The following is a 14,670-nucleotide window of genomic DNA, read 5'->3' as shown; positions in this document are numbered from 1 at the left end:
GGTGTCCGAACCTGGTCTAGGGCCATGGCCTTGGATCATACCCTTCTGTGGCCAACTTGGGAAAAGACAGTGTTCACATGCCTGTTCCTTTAAGTGGGGATGTATTATGGTACTAACTATTAAGGTGTCAGAGTCTAGAAGGAACAGCCATGCAAGAGGGCCATCACGTTCGGGGCTTAGTTCTAATTCTAGTTGTGTCACTGTGTGGCTAAGTATAAATCACTTAGCCTTTCCAACATCAATTTCTTTATATTTTGTTTCAGATAGACACTCTTTTTTTTTGTATAAATTTATGGGGTAAAAGTGTAATTTTGTAACATACCTAGACTGCATTAGTGGTTGAGTCAGGGCTGTTAAGGTTTCTGTCACCTGAATAATGTACACTGTGCTCATTAGGTAATTTTTCATCATCCATCCCCTTCCTACCTCCTCACCCCTGAGTCTCCATTGTCTATCATTCCTTTCTCTACATTCATGTGTACATAATATTTAGCTCTCTCTTATGAGTGAGAACATGTGGTATTTGCCTTTCTGCATCTGTTTCAATTAAGATAGCGGCCTCCAGTTCCATCTATGTTGCTGCAAAAGACATGACTTTATCTATTTTTTATGGTTGAAGATAGTATTCCATTGTGTATATATACCACATTTTCTTTATCCAATCATCCATTGATAGACACGTAGGTCAATTCCATATCTTTGCTACTGTGAATGGTGTTGTGATAAACATATGAGTGCAATTATCTTTTTTATATAGTGATTCCTTTCCTTTGGGTAGATAGCTAGAAGTGAAGCTGCTGGATGAAATGACACAGTTCTTTTTACCTTTCTGTTTTTTTTTTTTTTTTTTTGAGACGGAGTTTTGCTCTTGTTGCCCAGGCTGGAGTGCAATGGTATAATCTTGGCTCACCACAACCTCTGCCTCCGAGGTTCAAGCAATTCTCCTGCCTCAGCCTCCCGAGTAGCTGGGATTACAGGCATGCGCCACCATGCCCAGCTAATTTTGTATATTTAGTAGAGACAGGGTTTCTCTATGTTGGTCAGGCTGGTCTTGAACTCTTGACTTTGTGATCCACCCACCTGAGCCTCCCAAAGTTCTGGGATTATAGGTGTGAGCCACCGTGCCTGGCCTCAGGTCTTATTTTTACATCTTTAAGTCTTCCTTAGTTGTTTTTTGTATATGGTGAGAGGTAGGGGTCCAGTTTCATTCTTCTGCATGTGGCAATCCAATTTTCCCACCACCATTTACTGAAAGAAGTATCTTTTCCCCATTGTATGTTCTTGTTGACTTTGCCAAAGATCAGGTGGCTGCAAATATGTGGCTTTATTTCTGGGTTTTCTATTCTGTTTCATTGACCTATGTGCCTAATTTTATAACAGTGCCATGCTATTTTGGTTACTATAACCTTATAATATAATTTAAGATGCTTCCAGCTTTGTTCTTTTTGCTTAGTTATTGCATTGGCTACTTGAGTTCTTTTTTTGTTCTATATAATTTTAGGATTGCTTTTTCTAATTCTGTGAAAAATGATGTTGATATTTTATAGGGTTTGCATGGAATCTGTAGATTGCTTTGGACAGTATGGTCATTTTATCGATATTAATTCTTCTTATCCATGGGCATGGGATGTTTTTCTATTTATTTGTGTCATCCACAATTTCTTTCTTCAGTGTTTCATAGTTTTCTTGTAGAGATCTTTCAATTCCTTGGTTAAATATATTCCTAGGGACTGTATTTTTTTTTTTTTTTTTTTTAGACAGAGTCTTGCTCTGTTATCCAGGCTGGAGTGCAGTGGGATGATCTTGGGCCACTGCAACCTCCACCTCTTGGGTTCAAGCAGTTCTCCAGCTTCAGCCTCTTGAGTAGCTGGGATTACAGGCATGCACCACCATGCCCAGCTAATTTTTTGTATTTTTAGTAGAGACGGGGTTTCACCATGTTGCCCAAGCTTGTCTCGAATTCCTTAGCTCGGGCAATCCACCTGTCTTGTTCTCCCAAAGTGCTCGGATTACAGGTGTGAGCCACTGCACTCTTCCAGGTACTGTATTTTTTTTTTCTTTGTAGCTATTATAAATTGGTTTGCCTTGAGTCTCAGTCTTGGATGAGACTTTGGACTTTGAAACTTTGAGTTAGCACTGGGATGAGTTAAGACTTTTGAGAACTGTTGGGAAGGCATGATTGTATTTTGCAATATGAGAAGGACATGAGATTTGGGGGACCAGGAGTGGAATAATACAGTTTGGATGTTTGTTGCCTCCCAATCTCATGTTGAAATGTGATCCCCAATATTGAAGGTAGGGCCTAGTGGGAAGTGTTTGGGTCATGGAGGTGTAGCCCTCATAAATTGCTTGGTGCCCTCTCCATAGAAATGAGTGAATTCTTGCTTTAGTAGCTCCAAAAAAGATAGACATTTAAAGCAGTTTGGTGCCTCGTTCCCCTCTTTCTGGCTTCCTCTCTCACCATATGATATGCTTGCTCTCCCTTTGCCTTTCACCATATGTAAAAGCTTCCTGAAGCCTCACCAGAAGCCAAGAAGATGCTGGTACCATGCTTGTACAGCCTGCAGAATTGTGAGCCAAATAAAACTCATTTCTTTATAAATTACCCAGCCTCAGGCATTCCTTTATAGCCATGCAAAGCAGAGTAACACACAGAGATTGCAGAAAATCCTACAACATAGCCTCAACACCTCCCAATTATGCTTTCGTCTTTTCCAGTTAGTTCTTTCTTCCTTTTCCAAAAGAAACAACCACCATTTTTCTCTAATGCTTCCTGAAATTCACCACTCAAATCCTTAGCAGATAATATTATTCCCTTATTAACAACAAAATTAGGAATTATATCTAAATACATAGAAACTGGAACTGTCCTGAATGCTGTATTCATTCTGTTGATAACTAGTGCTGTGTTGAAACTTGTACCTCCTTGGTTTCCATGACACTTTTTTTCTCCTAACGTTTTTCCTGGCCCTCTGTCTGCTATTCCTTCTCATGGACTCCTTATCCTTTCTCTCCACCTTTTAAAAGTTGGTGGTAATCAGAGCTTCATTGTTTGCCCATCTTTTCTCTTATTCTATTCTGTTTTATTCCTCTACAATCCTAACAACTCTGAGTTTTACTTTCCAACTGAATGCTGATTCCCAAATCTCTATTTCTAATTCACATATCTCTCTACAGTTTCCTACTTCCATATGAGCTGACTTCCAGACTGCTATCCACTCTGATAGCTGTAGAATCAACAGCGTCTTTCTCTCACATATTACTCCTTTCACATTTGCTTAGTTGTTGGCACAACTATCCCCTTTGGCATGCAAACAGAAACTGGGAGCCACATCAATTGCCTCATCTCCATGCGCCCCTTCATCTCTCTAATCTACTATTTCTGTCTTAATTCAGGCTGCCATAATTTCTTTTATCTTCAAACAGGTCCTGGTAACTATGGCTTTGTGCCCTTCAAAGTCTCCTCTTCGTTGTTATCAAGATCTGAAAGGCCCATTATTTCCCTTCTAAAGCTTCCCAACAGACCCTATCCCTCCAGCAGAGAGCACGGTACTCTAATGGCACACACCAGGGAAAGGATAACCATGGCCCTGGCTGGCTCTCCTTCATGATTCTCTATATAACACATTATGTTCCAGTAACAAAGAACCATGTTTCATTTTTTTGAGTCATCTCTTGAACTTGGCCATTGTTACTCTCAAATAAATTTATAAATCATAACTGGCTAGTGAGCTTTAGTAGAAATAATTGTAACATAGTCCTTCAATTTAAAAAAATGTCCTACCTTTTCTTCTTTACAACATTTAATAAGAATGAGCTTATGGAAAGAGCTCAATCCTGCACTCCAAGGATCCTGGTGTGTGGCCTCCTTTTCCTGTCTCATGTGTTTCTCTTTGTGTTTCATTTTACAATAGCCTTCCCATTCCTGTGGGTTAATATATGTCTCAAAAGATCCTGGAAACACAATTTAAAAAGATAATTTAATTAGATTTGTTTTGACTTTGAAATTAAATTATGTTTGGTAATTTAACAATATCTCTGTATTTACTAACAGTTTTAACCACAAGTATACTCTAAATACATCAGTCTCCCTGCTACCCAACCTAATTAAAAAAGTAAATAATTTAAAATGTAATCAGAAAACAGCAGCAAACCACTTACAAAAAAATGAAAACAAAACAAAATAATAGAAAGGTTAAAAATAAAAAGGATGCATAGAGATACTTAAGCAAATGTGAGTGAAAAGATCGAAGTGATAAGAGTTAATATTGAGTTAACTAGAATTCAAAGCAAATATAATTAAATGGGACAAAGTAGATTCTTATATTATTTAAAATAACAAATTCATTAGAAAATAAACCCTCGTGTGCCAGAAAATAGCATAAAGATATGTCAAATAGTCACTGTTGGAGGTAGAAGAAAAGGCAAGAAAAAAATAACATCAGTCTATGACAAATGAAGTAAACTTAAAATTCTGGCATATATAATTTGAACAATATAAATAATAGCTGAATATATTGACATATTTACATTATGCCCTAATAAACAATATATCATTCCCTGCTCCCTGGCTATAGAATATTTATAAGAAATGAATTTGTATCTTATATGAAGATTAAAATCATAGTTAGCTTTTACAATGGTTATAAAAGGTACTAAGAATTAGCACTGAAATTTCTGTAGGTACAGAGTGCATGTGACATAACCCTTTCAGAAAGCCAAAATAACTAATGTGTTCTCCAGTGAGGAAACAGGTTTCTTGGGTTGGCCATTAGGCACAATTGTTGGCTTGCATTTCAGGCTAGAAAACAACTTTCTCTAGCTTGTCTGCAGGGGCTCTCCTCTGGGGGCTTAATCATAGCAATCAGAAAGCTAGTGACACAAAAATTTGGTGACACTTCTGACCATGGCCTTGGGGTAGTGTTCATCTTTGCAAAACTTCTAATTTATCTGTGGAATATAGACAATTACAAGGTATGAGATCACAAGGCATACCACACCACATTACTCTTTAGTTAAAGGTGTTTGCATTATTCTGAAAACCAGGTAGCAGAAGCATGTATTGCAAAAGGACAACTTTTCCAGTGAGGTTCTCATTATTTATTGTGTAAGCATTAGGACTCTAGCTAAGATGGGAGAAAATAATGCATAAAATATGCATTATAAGATGGGATCTAATAATGCTTTATTTATTTATTTATTTGGAGACAGAGTCTCACTCTGTTGCCCAGTCAGGAGTACAGTGGTGCAATCTCAGCTCACTGCAACCTCTGCCTCCCAGGTTCAAGCAATTTTCCAGCTTCAGCCTCCTGAGTAGTTGGGACTACAGGTGTGCACCACCACACCAGGCTATTTTTCTGTATTTTTGGAGAGACCAGGTTTCACCATATTGGCCAGGCTGGTCTCCAACTCCTCAGCTGAGGCAATCCACCTGCCTCGGCCTCCCAAAGTGCTAGGATTTCAGGCATAAGCCACTGCGCCTGGCCTAATAATGTGTATTTTAAATGATAACTCCCAACTAATAGGACATGAAACACTTAGAAATCATGAAAGATGAAACATTAAGGCAATTAGGAAGTTTCTGAAGGTAAGATTGACAATGGAATTAAATATTAAACATCACTTGCAAAGATCTAAAGTTCACTTTTAGAATGCCAGTCATTCTATCAAACATGTACAAACCTTCATAAGTCTATAGCATTTCTGGGATAAACCTTGAAATCTAACACATAAAAGCAGGAAAGTTTTTTTAATTGTTGAAATTTTAGTTTCAAGGACATAGATAACACATGGAGCATTTTATAAAAAAATTATGAGTTGTCCCTATAATTATTTTGCTTTTCAACCTCCACACCCTTCCTGTCCTTTTGCCTTTATGTATATGAGGCTCCATCTATCCCTTTCTGTTTTGGGTCTGTCCCTAACTGTCCAGCTCTGGGTTTCTCCTATGAGAATTTTTCTTTTTGTGTTCTACCTCTACCTCTACCTGTAGATGTCTCATTTAACTGGTGCATAATATAAAAAATTTTTTTACTAGGGGGGACAAAAGACTAGGGGGGAAACTCTTCAATAAGTTGATGCATTTATTGAAAAGCTTTTCCCCCTCAGTCTTCATTTAGAAATCCAATAAATATATTAGAATCTTAGAAATTCTGGTTCATGCAGCCTTTAAACCATCACCCTTGCTGGGTACACTTAGTTAAATAAATATTCATATTAGAAGTATAAGAGTAATTACCAAAAAATAAAAATAGAATTTCAAATCAGTAGAGGAGAAAATGAAAAGAGTGTGGATGACCCACCTGAAGAAGGAAGGAAGGAAAGAAAAAAGAAAGGATTAAAAGAAAGGAAGAAGAAAGAAGAAAAAAGGAAGCAAAGAAAAAGCTGGCAAGAAAAATATGTCCCAAAATAAAGATGACCAGTGTAGGTCCAATTAGATTAGAGTTTCTTAACTTTACTAATACTGACATTTTGGAAGCTGTAGTTATTTGTTGTGGACGGTTGTTTTGCGCATTGTAGGATGTATAGCAGCATCTCTGGTCTCTACCCACTAGATGCCAGTAGCACCACCCCAGTTGTGGCAAACAAAAATGTTTCTAGACATTGTCAAATGGAAATTTCCCCAAGTCAAGAAGAACTGAAATAAATCAATAATCATAATAAATATAATAAGATTAAAATTTGCCTGTTAAAGGAAAGACTTTCATGCTCCTCAAAACTACAAAATCCTACTAAGATACAGCAAAAGCATGATGATGACACACAAAAAACGGAAAGTAAAGAGTGTAGAAATATATAGAGTGGGAGTGTTGACGAAGAGAGGTTTGCTCTAATAATATTAATATTAGAAAATGTATTTTGAGGTTTTATGTCAGGATCGCTGACTAGATGCAGGTATTGTGTGCTGCTTCCATAGAGAAGAGCCAGAATAGTAAGTAGTTACTCATATTTCAAACAGGTAATCTAGGAGAGAATGCTTGGATTCATTAGAGAAGAGACATGAAGTACCAGAAGTAAGTAAGGAGAGGGTTCAAGTTAGCTTGCCCAGCCAGGAACTGACTGAGAACTGGGAGATGCTCCTGGATGCAGGGAAACAGTAAGAGAGAAATCCCTGGAGCTCCAAAACAGGCTTTTATGATCTTGGCTACAGGAGAAACCCTTAATCCACTAGGGTCTTGTGCCTGACATATGACCTAAAGATTGTATAGAGACATTGCTCCAGAAAGAGAACCCACACAGAATCCCACAGGAATCTGAGCCTGGAGCAGTCTCAGCTGGGTGCCATTTTGAGAACCCAGATCTTAGGGATTTACAGACACAGCTGCAGCCACTGTGCTGCTCCAGGGAGGGAGAGGCACAACAGGCACATCATACATCCCCTACAGGGTACTTGCTACCCTGTTATGAGCTGCTGTTGAGACTGTTACGAGTAGGCCACACTTCCCACAGCTTCCTGCTTATGCTGCTTGCCTGAGTGGTGCCCCACCCTCTTTAGCCCCAGGCCCAAGGTACCCTTTTGAGAGTTTAATGCTGGGCTGAGCCCCATGCTTTGCTGAATTTAGACTGATGTGGCTGTAGCCTCTGCTTGGCTAAGGAAGAACAGGGAGACCAGATCATCCTACTCATATCTAGGACAATACTTACAGCTCTGTAGCAGGCTGCTATGAGACAGATGTATGAAACACACTCCCCGCAGCTTCTTGCTCATGCTGCCTGCCTGGGCAGTGACCCGCCCTTCCTGTTCGAAGGCCCAAGGTACCATTTTGAGAACGCAGTGCTGAGCTATGCCCAATTGTTGGCCTGAGTTTGGGCTATTGTGGCTGCTGCTGCCACCCAGCCAAGCAGGGACAGGGGACCAAGGCTCTCCTACACATATCTAGGGCAATACCCAATGCCTTGCTATGGGCTACTATGACACTGATACTTGAGTGGATCACATTCCTCACAGCTTCTTGTCCATGCTCCTCACCTGAGAGGGGCTCTACCCTCTCAGGGTGCAAGCCCATGGGTGGCACCATTTTGAGAGTTTAGAGCCATTGTTTGGTGACCTGGCAGCAGTATCCATAGCAAGCATTTTAGTCTTAGGTGAGATTGAATGTTTTGGAAGGGGAGAAGGGTCCTCCCAGGCAGAATTGAGCAGTGAATGTGAAGACTGCCCCAGTAATAGGTGCTGGTATTATTCTCTCTCACAGGACTGGAGTGGGAGGAGAGCTGCTAAAGCTGAGGCTTTTCCCAGAGGGCAAGACTTGCAGTCAGAGACAGCTTTGCAAACTAGAACTGGTCTGCATGGGTCATTATGAGGTGTCCCAGCCTGCTTCCTTGGTCAGTTGGGGAACAGTGCCCCACCAGCTCTGAAGAGTGGGAGAGAGGCAGACTCCCTTCCCCTGGAGATCTAACCCTTCATGCAGACTGTCCCTAAGGGAGGGGAGAGTACAGCCCACCAAAACCCCTTGGATAAAAGAAAACGTGAGTGCAGTGCCAGCCACTGAAGGCTGTATCACCAAAGCCTGGGAATGGACATGGAGAGGGGCTTACACTTGCTCTGCCACCCCTCTTCTCAGTGCCCTGTCATGGATTTGGAAATGATTTTCACATTGGGGCCTGGGGAATGTGGGCTGAAAGAGCCTGTGTCTCAAGCTTCTTCAGCAGCTCCACCCTACTGAAGGTGAATGTGCTTTGCGGAGGTGCTTTTTGTATTTTTAGAGTGCCTCCACCCCTGCTTGTACCCATCATTTCTTACTCTTAAGCACCATCTACTAGATTGCATCCTGAATTATACCACCAAATAAAATTACATTGCTACAACAAGCAACTTCTGAAAAAGCCACTGCATGAACCTATTTGGAACCAAGGAATCTGTACAGAGTTGGCACTCTGAAAGCATCTAGAAATGAAGCCAATCAATCATACATAATATACACCACAGTCATACCCCCAAGGGAAAAAGAGTAAACAAAAAGTCCCATCCAAATGAAAGCAAATTTAAAAAAATAAAAGAGAAGTATCAGCTCTCTCAGATGAGTAACCAGTGCAGAACCCCAGCAATACAAAAGGCCAGAATGTTTCATCACCTCCAAAGGATCTCACTAGCTCCCAAGCAATGGATCCTAACCAGAATGAAATGTCTGAAATGACAGATATAGAATTCAGAATATGGATGGCAACGAAACTCAATGAGATCCAAGAGGAAGTTGAAATCCCACAAAGAAGCCAGAAAATTGATCTAAGTTATGAAAGACAACATAGCTATATTAAGAAGGAACCAACAGAAGTTCTGGAATTGAAAAATTCATATCAGGAATTTCAAAATACATATGAAAGCCTTAACAATAGACTAGACCAGGCAAAAGAAAGACTTTCAGAGCTTGAAGACCAGTCTGTCAAAATGACCCAGTCAGACAAAAGTAAAAAAGAATTGAAAAAATGAACAAAGCCTTTGAGAAATATGGGATTATGTAAAGTGACCAAACCTATGACTTATTGGCATTCTTGAGAGAGAAGGAAAGAGAGTTAGCAACTTGGAAAACATATTTGAGGATATAATTGAGGAAAATTTACCCCAATCTTGCTAGAGAGTTTGACATGCAAATACAAGAAATTCAGAGAACTCCTATAAGATACTACACAAGATGACCATCCCCAAGGCACACAGTTGTAGGACTAACCAAAGTCCATATGAAAGAAAGAACTTTAAAGGTATCTAGAGAAAAGGGTCATATTGCTTATAAAGGGAAACCTATCAGACTAACATCAGATTATTCAGCACAAACCTTATAAGCCAGAAGAAATTGGGGGCCCATGACATGGATGAACCTGGAAACCATCATTCTCAGCAAACTGACACAAGAACAGAAAATCAAACACCGCCTGTTCTCACTCATAGGTGGGTGTTGAACAATGAGAACACATGATCACAGGGAGGGGAGCACTACACACTGGGGTCTGTTGGGGGGAAATAGGGGAGGCACAGCAGGAGGGTGGGGAGTTGGGGAGAGATAGCATGGGGAGAAATGCCAGATATAGGTGAAGGGGAGGAAGGCAGCAAATCACACTGCCATGTGTGTACCTATGCAACAATCTTGCATGTTCTTCACATGTACCCCCAAACCTAAAATGCAATAAAAAAAACAACAAAAACAAAAGCTAGCAGAAGAAATAAAAGAACTACAATCAGAGCAGAACTGAACAAAATTGAGACCTCAAAAACCATACAAAGGATCAATGAAACAAAAAGTTGGTTTCTCGAAAGGATAAACAAGATTGATAGACCACAGCTAGATTAACAAGGAAAAAAAGAGAGAAGATCCTAATGAGCATAATCAGAAATAACAAAAGTGACATCACAAACTATCCTCCAGAAATATAAAGGATCTTCAGAGGGTACTATGATATGCCTCTATCTCTATGCACACAAACTAGAAAAATCTAGAGAAATGGATCAATTCCTGGAAGCATACAATCTCCCAAGATTGAACCAGAAAAAAACAAAAATCCTGAACAGATTAATCATGAGTAATGAAATTGAATCAGGAATAAAAACCTACCACCCAAGCAATCAATGGGCAGGGTGGGGTGGCGCGGGGGGAACCCTGGACAACCAGATTGTACCAGATGTGCAAAGAAGAGCTGGTACCAATTCCACTGAAACTATCCCCAAAAATTGAGGCAGAGAGACTCCTCACTATCTCATTCTATGAAGCTAGCATCATCCTAATAGCAATATCTGGCACAGACACAACAAGAAAAGAAAACTAAAGACCAATATCCCTGATGAAAATAGACCCAAAAATCTTCAACAAAATACTAACAAACTGAATTCAGCAGCATATCAAAAAGTTAATTCATCATAATCAAGTGAGCTTTATTCCTGGGATGCAAGGATGATTCAACATATGCAAATCAATAAATGTGATTCACTTCATAAGCAGAACTAAAAACAAAACCATATGATCACCTCAATAGATGAGGAAAAGCATTTGATAAAATTCAACATCTCTTTATGATAAAAATCCTCAACAAACTAGGCATAGAAGGAACATAACTCAAAATAATGAGAACCATCAATGACAAACCCACAGACAACATTATACTGAAAGGGCAAAAGCTGGAAGCATTCCCTTGTAAGAACTAAAACAAGACATAGATGTCTACTCTCACCACTCCTATTCAATGTAGTACTGGAAGTCCTAGTCAAAGCAACCAGGCAGGAGAAGGAAATTTATCCAAATAGGAAAAGAAGAAGTCAAAGTATCTCTCTTCACTAACAATATGATTCTGTACCTAGAAAATCCTAAGGATTCTACCAAAAGACTCCTAGACCTGATAAATGACTTCAACAAAGTCTTCTGATATAAAGTGAATGTACAAAAATCAGTAGCATTTCTATACACCAATAATGTTTAAGTTGAGGAACAAATAAAGAATGCAATTCCATTTAAAATAGCCACAGAAAATATCTAGGAATACATCTAACCAAGGAAGTGAAAAATCTCTATAAGAGTAACTACAAAACACTGCTGAAAGAAAGGATGATACAAACAAAGGGAAAAACATCTCACACTTATGGGTTGGAAGAATCAACATTGTTAAAATGACTATACCATCCACAGTAGTCTGCATATTTAATGCTATTCCTACCAAATTACCAATGTCATTGCCCACAGAATTAGGAAAAACTATTCTAAAATTCACATGAAACAAAAAATGTGCCCAGACAGCCAAGACAATCCTAGTAAAAAAGAAGAAAGCCAGAGGCATCACATTATCCAACATGTAAATATACTACAAGACTACAGTAACCAAACCAACATGATACTGGTATAAAAGTAGACATATGGACCAATGGAACAGAATAGAGACCCCTGAATAAAGCCACACACCTACAACCAACTCATCTTCGACAAAGTGAACAAAAATAACGTGGAGTGGATATTCTAGTCAATAAATGAGCTGGGAAAATTGGCTAGCTATATGCAGAATGAAACTGGACCCCCTATCTCTCACCATATACAAAAATGAACTCAACGTTGAAGTAAGACCTCAACCTATGAAAATCCTAGAAAATCTAGAAAATACTCTTCTAGTCATTGGTCTAGGCAAAGCATTTATGATGCAGAGTCCAAAAGCAAATGCAACAAAATAAAAAATAGACAAATGGGATTTAAACTAAAGAGCTTCTGGATGAAACGCAAAAGAAAATATCAATTGAGTGAACAGACAATGTACAGAACGGGAGAATATATTTGCAAGCTATGCATCTCACAAAGAACTAATATTCAGAATCTATAAAGAACTTAAATCAACAAAAAGTAAGTAAGCCCATTAAAAACTGGGCAAAGAACATGAACAGACACTTCTCAAAAGAAGACATACAAGCTGCCAACAAACATACGAAAAAATGCTCAACATAACTAATCATCAGAGAAATGCAAATCAAAACCACAATGAGACACCATCTTACACCAGTCAGAATGGCTATTATTAAAAAGTCAAAAAATCATAGATGTTGGCAAGGTTATGGAGAAAAGAGAATGCTTGCATACTGTTGCTGAGAATACAAATTAGTTCAGCCTCTGTGAAAAGCAGTTTGAAAATCTCTCAAAAAGCTGAAAATAGAACTGTCGTTCAACCCACAATCCCATTACTAGGTATATACCCAAAGGAAAATAAATCATTCTGCCAAAAGACACCTGCACTCATATGTTTAATGCAGCACTATTCATAACAGCAAAGACATAGAATTAATCTAGGTGCCCATCAACAGTGAACTGGACAAAGAAAATGTGATACATAGACACATGGAATACTATGTAACCATAAAATGAATGAAATTATGTCCTTTGCAGCAACATGGATATAGCTAGAGGCCACTGTCCTAAGTGAATTAATATAGAAACAGAAAATCAAATACTGTATGGTCTCACTTATAAGTGGGAGCTAAACGTTGGGTACACACAGAAACAAAGGATGGAACAATAGACACTGAGGACTCCAAAAGAGGAGATGGAGGGAGGCAGCAACGGTTGAAAACCTGCTTATTGAGTGCCATGTTCACTACCTGGGCAATGAGATCACTGGAAGCCCAAACTTCCCCAGCATGCAATATACCCATGTAACAAACCAGCACATATACTCCCTGATTCAAAAATAAAAATAATAAATTAAAAAAGGAAATATATTTAAGGCAAAAAGCATTAAAAAGTGAAGAGGAATATTTTTTAATAAAAAGGAACAATTAAGAACTTAACTCTAAATCTACTTTTATATACTGGCATAGTTTCACAATTAGAACGGGAAAAATTCCAAAATTACAAAGGAAAATTGCCAATCATAGTGGTATACCTTAATATAGCTCTCTTAGAATGTGATACATCAAATATAAAAACATTAGTAAGATAAATACCACAATTAGCATGTTCGAACTAAAGGTCACATATGGAAACTTGCATTAAAGAAATGACATGCATGGAATATTTTATATAAATGAAACATGTGCCAGGCTGCAAAGGAAGTGTATATAATTCCAAAGAGTCAATTTCATAAGAACCATGAGTAAAATTTCCATAATGCAATTAAATTATAAACAATAAAAAGGTAGCCCCCTAAATCCTAAAATGGTTTTGAACTAAAAAGTGTAGTTTTAGAATTGAAAGGGCTATATATTAAAACTTGTAGGGAAAAATTAATACATAATGTTATAATTCAGAGTAGTTGTCACCTTTGAGGAAGAGAGAAGGGAGAGAGAATAAGGGGATTCTGCCGGTGCTGTTCTATTTCTTGATCTGGATGATGACTTTGTGATAGTTAATCAAATTGTATAATTTTGATTTGCACACTTTTCTAGATGTATGTTATCCTTCAATAAAAAGTTAAAAAAAACTTATGGGATGCAGCTAAAGCAATACACAAATGTATATTTGTATTCTCAAATATACATATATATATACACAAAATATATGTATGTGTATATATATATATATAAAATAGTAATCATGAAATATTGAAAAGTCATAGGCCGAGAAGTCAACTCAAGAAATTGTGAAAACAAATAATTCACAGTTTCTTAGAAATGAAGGAAGTTCCTAGTGAAAAGTATTGACAGTGCAGAAGAGGTTAAAGAAAACGTTAAGATTAGGATTCAAGCAGATTCTTTTTGTCACGTTACCTAAGCGTATGCAAATAGGATGTGACAATATATTTTGGGTAAGTCCATGAAAAACTGGAAATGATTCTTCCAAGTCACAGCATGCAAACCATGTAGCAGTAAGCAGCCAGGGAGCTTCAGGCTTAGGTGGGCGTTCCTATTTGAAGACAGAAAAAAAATGAATATTCACAAAGGCAATCCAAAATAATCTTTCACCTTGTCCAAGTGAAAAATCAAGCTCTAATAGTATGTTAAAATAATCATTTTCCTAGGAAAAGTAATACAATATGGTGAAATAGCAATGGTGTTGAATCAATTCTAATTTTGGACCTTTGCACAGAAGTATAGCTGCTAAAAACTTTTCAGATTGACATTTACAGAAAACAAAGCTGATCAACTAAATCTGCCACTTTCAGCCTGTTTTCCAACACCCTACATCAATCTTTCCCCACTCATCAAATGTTCCTATGCTTAATAATTTTTCTCTAGAGAATAATTTTTCTTTAGAGAACTAGTCTCCAAATGGG

At 38.2% G+C, this 14,670-nt stretch overlaps 1 protein-coding gene across 16 annotated transcripts in view; it reads right to left on the bottom strand.

Moving 5' to 3' along the window:
- Positions 1-14,670, bottom strand: part of DNAH6 (dynein axonemal heavy chain 6) — a 359,634-nt gene that overhangs the window by 62,364 nt on the left and 282,600 nt on the right. For 15 of the 16 annotated variants that reach the window (XR_010343231.1, XR_010343232.1, XR_010343233.1 and 12 more), the window contains 2 exons: positions 14,165-14,300; positions 3,785-3,954 (listed from right to left, as the gene is read on the bottom strand). Coding sequence is in view for 12 of the 16 variants with exons in the window: in XM_064377854.1 (XP_064233924.1) it covers positions 3,785-3,954; positions 14,165-14,300 (306 nt within the window). In the remaining 4 variants the exon portion in view is untranslated. Of the gene's footprint in view, positions 1-3,784; positions 3,955-14,164; positions 14,301-14,670 lie in introns of those variants that run through there. The other variant, XM_064377866.1, reaches the window with a different exon arrangement.

This window comes from Aotus nancymaae, unplaced genomic scaffold, assembly GCF_030222135.1.
Source record: "Aotus nancymaae isolate 86718 unplaced genomic scaffold, 86718_ANA_hifiasm-v0.15.2.pri h1tg000017l, whole genome shotgun sequence".
Classification (NCBI taxonomy): domain Eukaryota; kingdom Metazoa; phylum Chordata; class Mammalia; order Primates; family Aotidae; genus Aotus; species Aotus nancymaae.
Note: the sequence above shows the minus strand (reverse complement) of the source record. Positions and strands in the feature narration are given on the sequence as shown.